At 42.3% G+C, this 17,111-nt stretch overlaps 2 protein-coding genes across 2 annotated transcripts in view; both read left to right on the top strand.

The window, feature by feature from the left end:
• The window catches only part of LOC123031779 (collagen alpha-1(XVIII) chain-like), a 36,704-nt gene extending 32,676 nt beyond the window's left edge, over positions 1-4,028 (top strand). Inside the window, exon 23 of the mRNA XM_044447096.1 lies at positions 1,710-4,028. Within this exon, the coding sequence (XP_044303031.1) occupies positions 1,710-1,905 (196 nt within the window). The 3' untranslated portion in view covers positions 1,906-4,028. The remainder of the gene's footprint in view (positions 1-1,709) is intronic.
• Positions 4,029-10,097: 6,069 nt separating this feature from the next.
• TOP2A (DNA topoisomerase II alpha) overlaps positions 10,098-17,111 on the top strand; it is a 35,277-nt gene continuing 28,263 nt past the window's right edge. Inside the window, exons 1-8 of the mRNA XM_044447074.1 lie at positions 10,098-10,420; positions 12,285-12,437; positions 13,006-13,096; positions 13,633-13,696; positions 14,653-14,798; positions 15,751-15,848; positions 16,569-16,781; positions 16,926-17,099. Of these exons, the coding sequence (XP_044303009.1) occupies positions 10,388-10,420; positions 12,285-12,437; positions 13,006-13,096; positions 13,633-13,696; positions 14,653-14,798; positions 15,751-15,848; positions 16,569-16,781; positions 16,926-17,099 (972 nt within the window). The 5' untranslated portion in view covers positions 10,098-10,387. The remainder of the gene's footprint in view (positions 10,421-12,284; positions 12,438-13,005; positions 13,097-13,632; positions 13,697-14,652; positions 14,799-15,750; positions 15,849-16,568; positions 16,782-16,925; positions 17,100-17,111) is intronic.

The raw sequence follows: 17,111 nt of genomic DNA, 5'->3' as shown, positions 1-17,111 counted from the left end.
AAGTATTTTTCCTCACAGCTGCGTTCCAATATGGGATGTGACTGGCTGGGCAAAAGGCATCTGTGGTGAGCAGCTTCAGGGAGGGAAATGGCACAGTGCAAGGGACATTGAGCTGTGCATCAACATTACTGATTTGATTACAGTCCAAATCAGCCTCTCCAGCCTCCTTTCGCTGTCACTGCAAGTTCTACATGTATACATTAATCTCATTTTTTGACTGGGTAACCTCCCAAATAGACAGAGGAATCACTGTGAACATAATCTATCTTGACTTTAGCAAAACTTTCAACGGAGTGCCTCACAACATCCTGATAAGCAAATTAACAAAAGTGAACAAGTTAGAAAAACTGCTAGGTGGATGCAAAATTGGCTGCTAAATCAGACACAAAGAGTGCTCATCAATGGCACCTTCTCAGACTGGAGAATGGTAACTAGTGGGTACTGCAGGGTTTAGTCCTAGGTCTGGTGCTCCTCAACATCTTTCTTAATGATTTAGATGAGGAAGTATAAAGAAAGATAATCAGATTTGCAGATGATACAAAATTGGGTGGAATAGCGAACACCCTAGAAGACAGAATGAAGTTCCAGGGCAAGCTTGATAAACTTGAAGGTGGGCTGAAAACAACAAAATGAGATTCAATAGGGACACGTGCCAAGTCCTCCACCTACAAAAAAGAAACCAAATGCATCAAGACATGATGGGGAATATGTGGCTTAATAAAACTGAAAAAGAAAAAAAAACCTTGGAGTTATTGTGGCCCACAGGCTAAATATGAGCCAGTAATGTGTTGTAGCCACAAAAGGGACAAATGCGAGTTTAGGGTGCATTAAGAGAAGTATTACTTCCAAATCATGAGAAGTAATAGTTCCCCTATACTCTTAACTAGCTAAACCTTATCTAGAACCGTGTCCAGTTCTGAACACCAAGATATAAGAAAGATGCAGGAAAATTAGGGTCCGGGGAGGACAACAAAAATGATCCAGAGTTTAGAAAGGCTACCCTATGAGGAGAGACTGTGAGAACTGGGCATGTTCAGCCTTGAGAAGACTGAGGGGGGGGGGCGTGATATCCCTCTATAAGGACCTCAAAGGCTGTCACAAAGAGGAAGGTCAAGATCTCTTCTTGTTGATACCAAAGTGTAGGACACAGAATGGTCAACTCAAGTCGCAACAAACTAGGTTCATGCTAGATATCAGGGAAAGTTTCCTCACTGTCAGAGCAATATGACTGTGCGCTCTCCCACACTAAAGACATTCAAACTGACAGTCATCTGAGTGGGGTGGTGTAAACTGGTGTCCTGCAACAGCAGAGGGTTGGACCTGATGGCCTTCTTGGCCCTTTCCAGCTCTACCACTCTATGATTCTATGTGCAGTTTCTGCAGTTGACTTAGTTCACCTAATCAAAACAAACCACAGTGAGTGACCGACTCCATTTATGGAATCACACCTCACTTTAAATAACACACAGCAGCTTGTTTAACTCATGGTACCTACTGGGTGCTATTTCCATAATCACTTTCTGGGCATGGAAATCACACTCTCCATATGCTGCAACTTAAATAAGCCATGCTGACTTATGATGGTCTTGGGAACTAGTCCACTGTGTCTAGTTCAACCTTTAGAGTAATGGGTAGACATAGGAAACATCACCTAAATGCTTTCTTGCAATGTGTTTGACTTGCTCTGTTCCCTTTTCTTTAACGCCCAGGACCTATAAGACTGTCTGGCATGGTGTGAAGCATCAGGATGGCCTGTCCCAAAGTCAAAACTGTCGAGGTTGGCGAACAGCATCTGGCCAGTCAGAAGGCCTCGCCTCACCACCAGCAAGGGGCAGGTTCCTCAGAGGAGACACACAGAGCTGCTCAAATTCCCTGATTGTTCTCTGTGTAGAAAACAGCTTCTGATGTGTGCATATACAGTGAGCACAGCACCGGATCAGCAAGGAAGACTAGCAGGATCTAGTTGCTGCCAAGACTGGAATGGGAAGACTGAAAGAGGATCATGCACTAGGACACTGAGGTGGAAAGCACAGATACGCATCTCTCCACGCCACCATTGGGGGAACGGGGGAGTTTGTGAGAAAACTCACAAACTCACATTCATTGCATACGGCATGGCAAATTGTCAATGTGTGCTGTTGTGCAGAAACAGTGCCTCTTTGCAACCAGGTGCAAATAATGTTGGTGCTTATTCTTGAGCACATAGGCTGACCGGCTCCTGTAAGGAGATGTGCTTGCACTCTCATGTGCACTAATCTTCACTTGGCCAAAAGGTGACAGAAGGCTGCTGTGGGCACAGAAATGTATGGGAGACTTTAAGTGTCCTTTTGATACACAATTCTTGCACAGGGAACCCAAATTCGGCAGAGAATAGAGCACCCGGGTTGCTGGCACACTTTTACTTTTTGGAAATCATAGAGGTGTTACCCCTGCAACTGGAAAGTAACAGTTGTGGGTGAGCTAGTGCAAACCATTGCACTGCTGATGTGACAAAGCAGATCTACATAGCATCCCACTGAAAAGAGCCAAGGAAAAAAGTTCTTCAACTACCCATCTAGGCAGCTCTTTCCATTCATACTCTATGCTTGTAAGGGTTGAACAACACTGTTACATGTAATCCATAGATGGTTTTCTCCAAGGGCAGTCTTTTGTAGCTCAGTCCAACTGTCAGCGCTGCAGACTAAGCAAGAGATCGCAGGATGTATTCAAAGCTTTTTTTTTGTCTGTTATTTGTGAAAGATACAGGGTATCTCTGTGTCTTTTCTTCCATGGATAGAAAATCCCCTTAGCGGTGACAGTGGTGATTTTGTGTGAACAAATGGTTGTCAAGTCTGTAGCCACCATCAGCGCTTTGTTTCAAAAGCTTTATTTTATAGTACAGGCACAAGGCTAAACACTCCCCTTTCTGGCCACCGTTTATCCCTATCCCTTCGTTTGTGGATCCAAACTAAGTCCACAGTCATATACATATCTGACAGTGAGCATCATGGAACGCAACAGGACTTACTTCTGAGCAGACATGCCTAGGATTGCTGTATAAAAATCACGTGAAGGTCCCACTGAAATCAATGTGAAAATTAGACACGATTAACTTAAATGCCATCTGTTTCTGTGAGAACATACAATCAAGGTATAATCCTATACATGTTTAGACAGAAAAAAAAAAAGATGTACAGCTCACAGCATACTACAGCCACTATAGCTTGCTGGTGTGTGTTTGGAGCTGGAGGCCTTTTTCCTGATGAAACTTGCATAGTCTTTAGTCTGGATCCAACCAAATACAGATATATAATATCACAACTATGCATTATCCATCGTTCCAATGTTAATTTCTTAATTTTGAACTCTGCCTCATGTAGAAATTTATTGTGCTTTGAAGTAATTCACATACAAAAATAATTTGCCTGAGCTCTAACCAGCACTAGCATGAATCTGGAGTCATCCTAGTACATTTATTTATCTCATGAAAAGTGTCATCCATAAAATCCTTTAAATTATTTTTTCTGACACAAGCTACAGTGGAGTTACTTGTTTCAATCTAAACAACAGATTCCCATTGTGCTTCTGTAATTTCTACCCTACAGTTGTCTTACTGCCTGTTCTTGAATTTGTGGATCCATTGTTGAACTCTTGCATCAGTAATTTATTAGACACTGAAATAAGTCCTTTTAGGGTGCAATCCTATGCATGTTCAGATGCAAAACAGTCCTAAAACTTCCAACATTCCCCAGCTAGTCATGCAGCTAAGATTTGTTAACAGACTCTTCAAAGGGATTAGAGCTAATGCTTTTTAAACATTCCTGTTTAGAACACTGAAATGGAACAAGCTAATCTCAACTCTATTATGACATTTCTTAATATTGTAATAAGTCTCCAATATAGAGAACCTTTTGTGAAATAAAAATTGTGTTTTTTTTCCCTATTCCCTTTCGGTTATGTCTTTTAGACTGTAAACCAGTGGACAGGGAGTGTTGTTTGTTACTGTTTTTATTGCTCTCATGTAAAGCACTCTGGGAGCCTTTTTAGCTGAAGCATATTGCAAAAATGCTTTAAAATAAATACTTGCACATTCTGAATTGGGAGTACTAAGTGTCTCATTTATGCCAGGGATCTCAGTTGTCAGTTTTTATTTAACCTAAAACCAACATTAAACTTTAATTGGTCAGAGCAATCCTAGGTGGCTGGGTAGCATCTAGACAGTTGCAGGATCTTTCTGCTTTCTCCCTACAAGATCAGACAATCTCTTATGACCTTGTGGCTTGGGATTCATGCCCAAATCTCCCTCTGCCTCTTCCCAGCCAACACAGAAAGAACCAGGAGACGGAAATTGGAAGATACATCATACCTTGGCAGCACGTCGGCCTCCTTCCCTCCCACTCTGAAGAGCAGCACACACCTAAGTGCTTTGCCATCACAGTTCTACCACCCTGCTTAGGATGCCCACAATCCTCCATGTTCGGAGGGTTACAAACATCTCCATAGTGTTCTAAGGATTTCTTTGATGCTAGTTTTACCACAGAATTGCCTATAACAATGCTTGTCATTGATCATTCCATTTATTTCCTACCATTACCAGATTGTTTTTTGAACCAGATAGTAAAGTTAAAATAGCTCAGATACGTCAACTCATCATTTTGAGGTGTAGAGGTGACTAAGAGTGCGGGACTGAGATTCAGGGGATATGGGTTCTAGTCCCTGCTCAGCTATGGAGATAACTGGGTGACTTTGGACCAGTCACAGACCTACCTCACAGGGTTGTTGTGTGGATTGGGAAAAGGAGGAAGAGAATGATGTAAGCCACTTTTGAGTGCTTTAAAAGAGAAAAGATGAGATTGAAATCTGATAAATTTATTATAGATATATTCTGCCTTTTTTCCTCCCAAGGAGCTCAAGGAGGTTTACATAATTCCAATCCAGCTTCACTTCATGTTAAAGAATATGGTAACGTTTCATAGATTAATTCTTGTAGAGCTGGTATTGGGGACATGGTCTGCATATGCTCTAAGCTTCTCTCAAAGGTTTGCAACTGTCACATTTTTAATACAGTGGTAGATCCAATAGCTATCAACAGTACCTCAGTATACTAAAGCAGGAGTTAAGAGGCAATCCTATTTGGTCTTAAAGTTATACTTTTCATACACCCTGGTAATCAGAAACTTTGCAGTCAAAATCATGGTTGCCACTGCATTTCCAAGACCAATTTAAAGGCTCAAATGCTTTGGGCCCAAGAAATGTAAGGGGCCACTTTCTCCTGTATCAGATTCCCTGCATTCTGAAGTCAACAACGGATGCCCTACTTCCTTGCTTGCTGCAAAGGGCAGTTAGGCTGGTAAGTATAAGGGAATCTATGTTGCTGTTTTTTGTTTTTGTTTTACTGCAGGTTTACTGATTTTTCTTGGTAAACTGCTTCTATGGATTTTTATTTAATCTAATCAGTGTTGTGTGTGTGTGTTCATTTTATACCCTCCTTAAAGATAGCCTAGAAATATTTTTAGATACGTATACAACATTCAGCATCAGACATACCTGTTGGTGAATTCCTCTTGTTGGGAGAGGGATATTGCCCCAGCGAACTCTTGCTTGTTTTCCATATGCAATTTGGTTGGTCACTGGGGGCAGGGGGGAGACAGGATGCTGGATTAGACAGGATTTAAGGCCTGATCCCTCCTTCATGGATCACTGCCTTGTCGTGGCGAAGGGGCTTGTGTAGCTCAATGAAGCTATGAGCTATGCCGTGCAGGGCCACCCAAGACGGACAGGTCATAGCAGAGAGCTCTGACAAAACGTGATCCACTGGAGAAGGAAATGGCAACCTACTCCAGTATCTTAGCCATGAAAACCCCATGGACAGTACCAAAAGGCAAAAAGATATGACACCGGAAGATGAGCCCCTCAGGTCAGAAGGTGTCCAATATGCTACTGGGGAAGAGCAGAGGGCTAGTACTAGTAGCACCAGAAAGAATGAAACGACTGGGTCAAAGCAGAAAGGACACTCAGTTGCAGATGTACCTGGTGGTGAAAGGAGAGTCCAATGCTGCAAAGATCTATACTCCATAGGAACCTGGAATGTAAGATCCATGAACCAAGGCAAGCTGGATGTGATCAAACAAGAGATGACAAGACTGAACATCGACATCTTAGGGATCAGTGAACTAAAATGGACAGGAATGGGTGAATTTAATGCAGATGACCATCAGGTATGCAGGCAAGAATCCCTCAGAAGAAATGGAGTAGCCTTCATAGTCAATAAAAGAGTAGGAAAAGCAGTACTGGGATACAATCTCCAAAATGATAGAATGATCTCAGTTCGAATCCAAGGCAAACCATTCAACATCACAGTAGTCCAAGTCTATGCCCCAACCACTGGTGCTGAAAAGGCTGAAGTTGACCGGTTCTATAAAGGCCTACAACACCTTCTAAAATTAACACCCAAAAATGATGTCCTTATCATCATGGGGGATTGGAATGCTAAAGTAGGAAGCCAAAAGATGACCAGAATAACAGGCAAGTTTGGCCTTGGAGTACAAAATGAAGCAGGGCACAGGCTGGTAGAATTTTGTCAAGAGAATACGATGGTCATAGCAAGCACTCTTTTCCAACAACCCAAGAGACGATTCTACACATGGACATCACCAGGCGGTCAACACAGAAATCAGATTGACTATGTGCTCTGCAGCCAAAGATGGAGAAGCTCTATCCAGTCAGTAAAAACTAGACCAGGAGCTGACTGTGGCTTAGATCATGAGCTTCTTGTTGCAAAATTTAGGCTTAAATTGAAGAAAGTAGGGAAAAGCACCAGGCCACTCAGGTATGACCTACGTCATATCCCTGATGAATATACGGTAGAGGTGACTAATAGATTTAGGAATTAGATCTGATAGACAGAGTGCCTGAAGAATTATGGACGGAGGTTCGCAACATTCTACAAGAGGTAGCAACTAAAACCATCCCAAAGAAAAAGAAATGCAAGAAAGCAAAATGGCTGTCTGAGGAGGCTTTACAAATAGCTGAGGAAAGAAGGGAAGCGAAAGGCAAGGGAGAAAAGGAAAGATACACCCAATTGATTGCAGAGTTCCAGAGAATAGCTAGAAGAGATAAGAATGCCTTCTTAAATGAACCGTGCAAAGAAATAGAAGAAAACAATAGAGTAGGGAGGACCAGAGATCTCTTCGAGAAAACTGGAGATATTACGGGAACATTTCATACAAAGATGGGCATGATAAAGGACCAAAATGGCAGGGACCTAACAGAGGCAGAAGAGATTAAGAAGAGGTGGCAAGGTTACACAGAGGAACTAAACAAGAAAGAGCTTAACGTCCCTGATAACCATGATGGGGTGGTCACTGACCTCGAGCCAGACATCCTGGAATGTGAAGTCAAATGGGCCTTAGGAAGTCTGAGCAACAACAAAGCTAGTGGAGGTGACAGTATTCCAGCTGAGCTATTCAAAATCTTAAAAGACGATGCAGTAAAAGTGCTACACTCAATATGCCAGCAAACTTGGAAAACTCAACAGTGGCCACAGGATTGGAAAAGGTCAGTTTACATTCCCATCCCAAAGAAGGGCAATGCCAAAGAATGTTCAAACTACCGCACCATTGCACTCATTTCACATGCTAGCGAAGTGATGCTCAAAATCCTACAAGCTAGGCTCCAGCAGTATGTGGACCGAGAACTACCAGAAGTACAGGCAGGATTTTGAACAGGGAGAGGAACTAGAGATCAAATTGCCAACATATGCTGGATCATGGAGAAAGCTAGGGAGTTCCAGAAAAACATCTACTGAGATGGGAGTACCAGACCATCTTATTTGTCTCTTGAGAAACCTATATGCGGGTCAAGAAGCAACAGTGAGAACTGGACACGGAACCACTGATTGGTTCAAAATTGAGAAAGGATTTTGGCAAGGCTGTATACTGTCGCCCTGCCTATTTAACTTATATGCAGAGCACATCATGAGAAAGGCGGGCTAGATGAATCACCAGTTGGAATTAAGATTGCTGGGAGAAATATCAACAACCTCAGATATGCAGATGATACCACTCTAATGGCAGAAAGTGAAGAGGAACTAAAGAGCCTCTTGATGCGGATGAAGGAGGTGTTGTGGAGCGATTTTACAGACGAGACCAGAGACTGGTTGGAATTACCGAGAGATTTATTTACCTGCCGGCAGGGACCATGCACTCGTGAGAGTGTGGTACCGGGCAGACGAATGCAGCTAATTTTATACTCTTTTACAGCTATGCAGGTGCATGAATGACAGCGGACAATGGGGAACCCCACTGAGTTACATTTGCACATTTTGCACCTTTCCCATGCTAAGGCAAGCAAGCGAGGTTACAAGGGTCTGACACTGGCGGTTATGCTTGAGCGTGGTCTGCTTTGTTTTCATCCTTGCGTAGCGTGCACATTCGTTGCGGGTTCCTGTTCTTGTTCACGCGAACAGGACACCCTGATCATGCTTTCTTTTACCCGTGACGAGGCATGCCCTGGCTGCATGTTTGATTATAAGGGGGGTTACCACAGGAGGAAAGTGAAAAGTTGGGTTGAAACTCAACATTAAGAAAACTAAGATCATGGCATCCAGTCCTCTCACTTCCTGGCAAATAGATCGGGAAGAAATGGAGGCAGTGACAGATTTTATTTTCCCGGGCTCCAAGATCACCACAGACTGGGACTGCAGCCAAGAAATTAAAAGATGGTTGCTCCTGGGGAAGAAAGCTATGGCAAATCTAGACAGCACACTAAAAAGCAGAGACATCACCCTGCCAACAAAAGTGCGTATAGTCAAGGCTATGGTTTTCCCAGTTGCAATGTATGGCTGTGAAAGTTGGACCGTAAGGAAGGCTGAGCGCCAAAGAATTGAGGCCTTTGACTTGTGGTACTGGAGGAGACTCCTGTGAGTCTCTTGGACTGCAAGGCGATCAAACCGGTCAGTCCTAGAGGAGATCAACTCTGACTGCTCTTTAGAAGGCCAGATACTGAAGATAAAGCTCAAATACTTTGGCCACCTAATGAGAAGGAAGGATTCACTGGAGAAGAGCCTAATGCTGGGAACACTAGATGGCTGAAGAGGAAGGGGACGGCAGAGGATGAGGTGGCTAGATGGAGTCACTGAAACAGTTGGTGTGAGCTTGAGTGGACTCCAGGGGATGGTGGAGGACAGGAAGGCCTGGAGGAGTGTTGTCCATGGGGTCCCGATGGGTCGGACACGACTTCCCGACTAACAACAACAAAAGGCCTGATCCAGCAAGGTTTTTCTTATGTTAATTCATGTTTGTTCGTTATGGCGTTTATATCTTGCATTTCTTTCAAGGAGCTTAAGCCAGTGTTCAGTACGTTTCCCAACAACAGCCCTGTGAGATAAACCTAAAACGTGACTGGCCGAGAGCACACCACCTATACAGCATCATGGCTGAGTGGGGATCTGAGACTGAGACTCCCTGCGCATTAATCAATCTAACTACTATTCCACACTGGCGCTAGATCAGGGGTATACCACAGGTGCTGCCCAATCCGGGTCACTCCTCCTCCATTCCTAATAGTAATCAGGATCGCTAAGAATGGCGGGAGGTTTAGCCTCCCCCGACACAGAAACGATTCGGCTCCTAGATATGATCGTGCAAGCGTGTGCGCGACCCCATCGGCAAACAGCTTGTGCACTTGGCTCTAAATAAACGATGTGGGTGTGCGGGAGACGACATTCGCTATAATTATTATAACGAACTGGCAGAAAGTTATATTATGTTCACCGGCCTCACTAGTCCTTCAGCGATATTTCCTTCCTTGCAGTTGAAAAGCACTGCTACAACGTCCAGTCGCCTCTTTCCACCACCCGCACAACCCGCGCGAGAAGAAGCAGTGACTGCCGTGATGCTTTTTCCGTGCGGCCGCTTTTTTTTTTTTCTTCTTCTTTAAGTATTTCGAATGCTCCATTTTTGTTCCGATTGGCTGGGTTTATCGTTCGTTCTCCCTACCGCGACTGTCTCAAATCGCGATTGGTCCAGCTGAAAGAAAGACTAGCTGTGATTGGTCAGACGGCATTTGAGCGGGCTGAGGCGTGGTTTTCGAAGTCGGCTTAGTATTCAAGTCTTTGTGCGGGCCTTGGCCTCCATTAGCCGTTCGGTTAAGTCAGGCTCAGGAAAGCAGCCGGTGCGAGCAGCGGTTGGTGGCGGGAGTCTGTCAGCGCGCGCGTGCAACGAAATCCGGTCCCTGGGGCGGACGCGGCGGCTTGCCGCCCGTTCTTCATTATATTGCCAAGTGCTCCCCATCGGCGACGGTCATTTAGTTCGGCAGCGCGAACTTTGTGGCGTTAAACTCCCCCCTCCCTTTTCAAGAGACTCCCAATTTCCTTTAGTCTTCGTTTCGTCCACACTGCAAATCTTCTATGGATCTCGACGACTCCTTTTCCCCGCTCAAGGTAAATCTTTAGTTCCGAACTAGCACTTCCGCTAGCACCTTAAAACTCTTATTCTTTTACTCTCCTCCCAACTCCAGTTGAAAACGTATTTCCGTTTGTTTCCCTCTCGTAGTCGCATCTTTTCCCCCTTGTTACCTTTTAACCTCTTCTGAGACTGGAACTTTCTTCCCGTCCATATATTAAACTGGGGAGGGGGATTATATTGAATGAACCCAGTCAGCATACAAGGAGGCTGCTGTTACAGCTTTTAAAGAGAATTTAGAGAATTAATCATTTTAAGCAGCTTAAAATACACGTGGAAAATAGCAACATGCAGCATATAGTACAGCGGTACTAAAAATTAGTTGTCTTTTACTTAAAGGCATGGGTGAGATGAGGTCCAAAACTTAACAGGGTCAGTATCAGGTGGTCATCCATGGAGAAATAGAGTTACATTAAGTGAAGTGCCATCCAAAGGGCAACGTGTATCCAGGAGCCACCTGTCTAAATTCCCAAAGTGGAGCACCAAGAAAGGCGCCTCCAAAGAAGTTCTCAACATCTAGGCAAGTGCGAATGGTAACAAACGGTTTGTTAGATTGATTCATTAATGATTTAAAAAGTCAACACAAGCATTCTGGTGTTGTCAAGAAACAGTAAACCCAGGTATGCTAGGGGTGTACAGTCAAAAGAACATTGCATTTTATTCACACATTCAGAGATTACCTGCATCATGTAGGTAGCCCGAAAGGGTCTACAGAAAATGATTCTGTACAGGATGTTTTTATAATTTATTAGTCAGAAAAAACTATCCACTAATTCACATCCATCGCTTGAAAAATTGTTTTCATGACTTCACAATTTCTGGCTGGATGTGTGTGTTTTGTTCCCTTTTTCTTGGGCAAGGGAATATGTATTACTCTTTTTCCTCCATTCCAGATGTTCCTTACCATACATAAGGGGTTCTTTTTCAGAGTTTGTGACTGAGCAGTGGGACATCTGCAGTAGGTCTCTGTGACCCAGGAATAACTATTTCTATCCCCAGGGTGGACATAATGTTTGCTCCTAACCCTGTTCCCCACTACCACCCATTCTAGTTATAGTTCAATCTTTTAGAATTTTTTAGTTCGAAGAGATTAATTTTCTTAAGCATTATGAACAATGTGAGCTGTGCTGGGGCACATCAAAGAGGCATTCAATCCTGAGCACTTGGCAGAAGGATAGGTATAAATGCTTGTAATAAATCAGTCAGTCAATCAGTCCAGCATCTGGTGTGGAACAGAGGTAGGCCAATCAGATGCATCTGGGAAGCCTATGGTCAGGGTACAGAGGTGGCATGGAGGTTAGTTTTAGGAATTTTCATTGCCATATAGTCATTAACTCAGTTCAGTTATCACAGCAAGCCAGAAGTTTTATTTAACCCTAGGATATTGTAAACAATGCAAGCCAGCATACTGGTTCCTGCTGCAAATGAGAGGAAGCAAAAAAGCAAAGGTCACCCTGTAAGACATGACATGCAAACCAGGATTTCTGGGTTATCTCTCCACAATTTAAAAATACAAGTTCATATGTCATGGTTAACAGTGCAGGGATAGGTTGTTCTTGGATTGTTCATTTGCAGTGGAAGCTGTTGGGCGGTGGGAAATGGCTTGATCCTGCCTCATTCACAACAGCCCAGGGTTTAAAACAACCATGAGGAGTTGTAATACCTGATAGAGTAGCACACCCACTTATCTCCTTTACAGAACTTCTTTACCATACATAATTATAGTTGGAGCATGTATGCACATTTTTCTGTTTTTTCATTTTCAGCCTAGGGTACCCACCCATCCAGTACTCTTCCTTGTAGAGTATTTTATCATGCTGATTTCACTTTGCTTCAATTCAGGCAGTGGATGAGAATCCCAAAGTGAACAAAATCAAGAATGGGGATCCTAAAAAGAGGTTGTCTGTTGAAAGAATCTATCAGAAGAAAACCCAGCTGGAGCATATATTGCTTCGCCCAGATACATACATTGGCTCTGTGGAACAAGTGAACCAGGTAAAAAGCTTTTATTTTTAGAGGGGTAAAGACTGAATGTATTGAGGAACTCTTTGAAGTTATTTTGTTCTGCTGATTGCAAAAGAAGTTCATAGCACAGCTTAAGTAGACTACTCTCATTTAGGAGACTGAGAAGTGGTTTCTATATTACTGAACTCTGTCTTTTCAATATTTGGCATCTTATGCTGGCTTCAATCAGTCCATATGGCTAATGGGGACACTGGGTGATCCTGGCTTCTTACGTTCATTTCAATTTGGTATGATGGGTAGAATAAAAACCAGTTTTGTGGCGGGGCCTCCCCCCACCCCGGGCAGACTCCTGGAAGCTTGCTTGAAAAAGTGTGGGGCCAAAAAGTATTCCCCACTGCTGAATTGAGTAGTTGGCATTCAGTATGCTGCAGGTGTTTCTCTGATTTTCATCCTCTTGACATTCTAAAACTATTTGCAGTCCCACAGTGCAAACCACTTGCTAATCATGAATTCATTATAGTAGAAAATAGTGTTCTGTAGCTAAACAGTTTTTAATTCATGAATGAAACATCACTACTGTTTAAAATTCTCTTTTCAGCAAATGTGGGTATTTGATGAAGATGTTGGACTGAATTGCCGGGAAGTCACATTTGTACCTGGCCTGTATAAAATCTTTGATGAAATCCTAGGTATGTTCAGATGCTGTGGATGAAATGCATTTGTGGTGAAGAGTAATATTAGGTTTTCTAGCGTCAGTGTTGCATAGTGGTTGGAGTGTTGAACTCAGCCTTGAGAGATCCAGATTTTAGTACTGTTCTGCTATGACACTCTCTAGATAACTTTGAACCAGTCAATGATTTCTCATACTAATCTACTCCAGAGGATTACATGGAGAGGAGACTTATATAAGCTGTATTAATTGCAGGCCAAAAAAGGCAGGATATAATGTAATAAATAAACAAATATTTATGGAGACAAATATTTTAGTTCCAGGTGTTGCTGAGTGGGATGAAATACACAAAGATTGCAATAGGTATTAAGTCTGACTTGGTGAAATCTTTAATGTGATTGCAGGCTCATAGCTTGAACAAGTTGCTATCACAGCCTCAGTTGTAAAAAAGTATAACTGCAGATAAGTAGATGTGGGCAACTGTAACTGGTTAGGTCAAGGAATTGATAAATACTGGCCTCTTACTGACAAGCTATATTCCTTTCTCCATTTTAGTCAATGCTGCTGATAACAAGCAGAGAGATAAGAGCATGTCTTGTATCAAAGTTACAATTGACCCGTAAGTTCTGTTCAGGCTTTTCTTTTGTATTTCTTTGCTACTTCAAGTATTGGTATATGCAGAAGGTGATGCATAGGTATAGTGCATTCACCTGAAGCTTAAGTTTGTGCTCCAGTAGAACTCTGCTTTCCAGACACTGTAACCTGCTTAACTGTAATGTGTTGACAGGGCATTGCCAAAAGGTTGGAAACATCAACTGCAAACTTGAATTGTGTGACACCCGATTTCCATAATGACCTCAGAAAAGTAGTAGTGTTGGCTATGTTGGGCTTCGCCGTATGCTTGTTGTTATTTTTATAAAACAGAAGAATTGCCTACATGTCATTCAGTCTACTGGGGGAATCCAAACAATCAGTTAGTGGATTTTTCTTATAAAACTATTTACCAGTTGTAGGCCTACCACTGGAGTTTATCATTCTTTGGCGGTATCAGTCTTCTTCCTGCCCACCTTATGATCTTGGAGAAGCAGTTGTCACAGTTATTTCTGTATCAAGGTCAGAAATGGAACTCTAAAAAAACCTATGACCCCTAAACACCATCTAGGGGCTATATAAGATCACTCTGACTATATAATTTAAAACAGAAAGGTAATGGCATCATATAAGAATGATCCATATGAGAATACTTGTATTGCAATTTCTACAGTAATATCTGTACTTTCATGAGGGTCCAGTAAAGTACTGTCAACCTGAATCCCCCCCCCCCCCACACACACACACATTCACACCCCCAAAAACCCTTTATCATAAGACTGCTATTAAATAAAGCTAAAAGATGTGTAGCTGAGGACTGCCTGTCACTGAGTCAATAAGATTCGTATTTTGAATCTGTAGAGATGAGAAATTTCTGAAAAGGGAGTTCTGAAGAAACAATGATGAACAGCTGTTCTAAGCTAGAATTCAACAGTGTGGCTCTACCTGTTTTTTATTTATAAGGGGTTTGGTTTTTCTTTCTAGGGAGAATAACACAATCTCTGTGTGGAACAATGGAAAAGGAATTCCTGTTGTAGAACACAAAGTAGAGAAAGTCTATGTGCCTGCTCTTATTTTTGGGCAGCTTTTGACCTCCAGCAACTATGATGATGATGAGAAGAAAGTAACAGGTTAGATTAAATCATCTTTAATGATTATTAATGAGCCTTGAGTGACTCTGAAGCTTCAGAATATGTCTTAAGTAACTCAAAAATCTTATCTCTGTCTTTGCTAGGAATCTTCAGTTAGTTAGAACTTCAAAACTGTTGCAAAACTGCAAGATGGAATGAGCAGAGTCAAATGTTCATTCCACAATCACAACCTCTATCCTAGTTCTGTTCTTTCTGATAATTGATACTAGAATTTACATTTGCACAATGAGAAGTGTGCATGTATTATCTTTTTATTCTATTTCTCTTCTAATGACTATACTAGAATAGGCAACAAGTAAATTGAAAGTTAATTTACTGTGCTCTGTTTAAAAGTGAGACCTATATTTTACCTGTTTTTTAATTATCTGAAAGCAGTCAAGTTTTACTAACTTCCTTTTGCTGAGCTGAAATGAGACTGGGGAATCTGACCTTTCAGATTTTGAGCTTCAGCTCATGTCCTATACTTAGCCATTGACCTTGTGCCTGGGGTTAGATGTTCCTCATTGCTAAGTTAGTCAGGGTAAAATGTAGGAGAGAGAACAGACACAAGATTTTCCTGAGGCAGACAAAATGAAAGGAAATGTGCTTTCTGTTCCTTCAAGAAAGGTATCAGACATGGAAAACCCAGCATATCCCATACTAGCAACTGCTGACAGCATAGGACTGTGTGATTGTTCCAGGGAAGCATGAGATAGAAATGACCCATATATATGTTTACTTGGTATTTTAAAGATGGCAGTAGTGAATTTAAGGTTTGAATGCTTGAATTTTTGTTCTGCTTAAGTTCCTCTTTTAACACTGCAATCCTATACACACTTGATTGGGAGCAAATTCCAGTGAACTAAATGAGGCTTATTTCTGAGTAAACATTCCTAGAACTGAGCTAAATACCTACTACAAAGTTCTACTGACTTATTTCCCATTGTCCCAGGTGGCAGAAATGGCTATGGAGCAAAGTTGTGCAACATCTTTAGTACTAAATTTACAGTGGAAACAGCATGCAGAGAATTTGAGAAACACTTTAAACAGGTATGAAGGACCATAATGATGATTTTGTTTTAAGATGCAAGGCCCAAAGTCTATATTACATTTATATTAGCTTCTGAGGTTTTTTCATGTTTGCTGCCTGCCCAGACATCAGCTGGTCTGTTGTTCTAACAGTTGTGCTTGTATATCTTCAGGTGCAATCCTATGGGCTGCCCCTTGATGTTCATAAGACCTCAGACTCTGAAGATTCTGCAGATTATGTGCAGGGCAGAAGGAACAGTAGACTTAATGCATTGTCACTAGATGGACATTTTGGAAGATGGCGGGGGAGACTGGGGAGGCCCTAGGATAGCTTGTATCCTCGCCTCTTCAGTCTCCTCCCCACCCACCAAAATGCTTTCCTTTTACCCCTCTCTGAGGGTACCTTCCCAGCCTTAGAGAGGCTGCCAGTATGGATCTTTCCATGCCCATTGCAAGGAAAAGGAGAGGACTCAGAGCTCTGATTTCCAGCCCTGGGGTCAGAGTGCTTTATCAGAGCTTGGAATCTGAAATATCCCACAGTTCCTCAGATGCTGTCTAGGGACCGTTGGATTCAACCCTCCAAAACTTACTGAGAGTCACAAGGTGACTAAATTAAGGGGTTTGGGCCAACAAGCAGCATGCTATGTGCTTCTTCCCTGATGAGGAACTAGCTCTTTAGGTAAAATGATCTGTGTGTTTCTGTAGATAAAATTTCTAACTTCTCTTCATTTTCCCTCTCAGACTTGGACTGATAATATGAGTAAGGCAGGAGAGATGAAACTGCAGTACTTTGATGGTGAGGACTTTACATGCATCACTTTCCAGCCTGATTTGTCAAAATTTAAAATGACCACACTGGACAAAGACATTGTGGCTCTAATGGCTCGCAGAGCCTATGATATTGCAGGATCAGCTAAAGATGTCAAAGTCTTCTTGAATGGAAAGAGACTGCCTGTGAGTGGATTTTTCTTGTCCTTTTTGGCTTGGCACTTGGGATACCCAATCTGACTATATTCAAGCCCTGCTCATCTATCATGTTACCAACCAAAGCAATAGAAATTCCTAAAATATGCTGTAAAGTTTCCTGCCTGTCTCTAGGTCAAAGGATTCCGGAGCTATGTAGATCTGTACCTAAAGGACAAGCTGGATGAAACTGGGAATCCATTGAAGGTTATTCATGAAGAAGTGAATAACCGGTGGGAGGTGTGTCTAACAATGAGTGAAAAGGGCTTCCAGCAAGTTAGCTTTGTCAATAGCATTGCTACAACTAAGGTAATTTATTTT

This window comes from Varanus komodoensis, unplaced genomic scaffold, assembly GCF_004798865.1.
Source record: "Varanus komodoensis strain SLA01 unplaced genomic scaffold, ASM479886v1 scaffold50, whole genome shotgun sequence".
In the NCBI taxonomy this organism is placed as follows: domain Eukaryota; kingdom Metazoa; phylum Chordata; class Lepidosauria; order Squamata; family Varanidae; genus Varanus; species Varanus komodoensis.
This window is presented reverse-complemented; position numbering and strand designations above follow the sequence as displayed.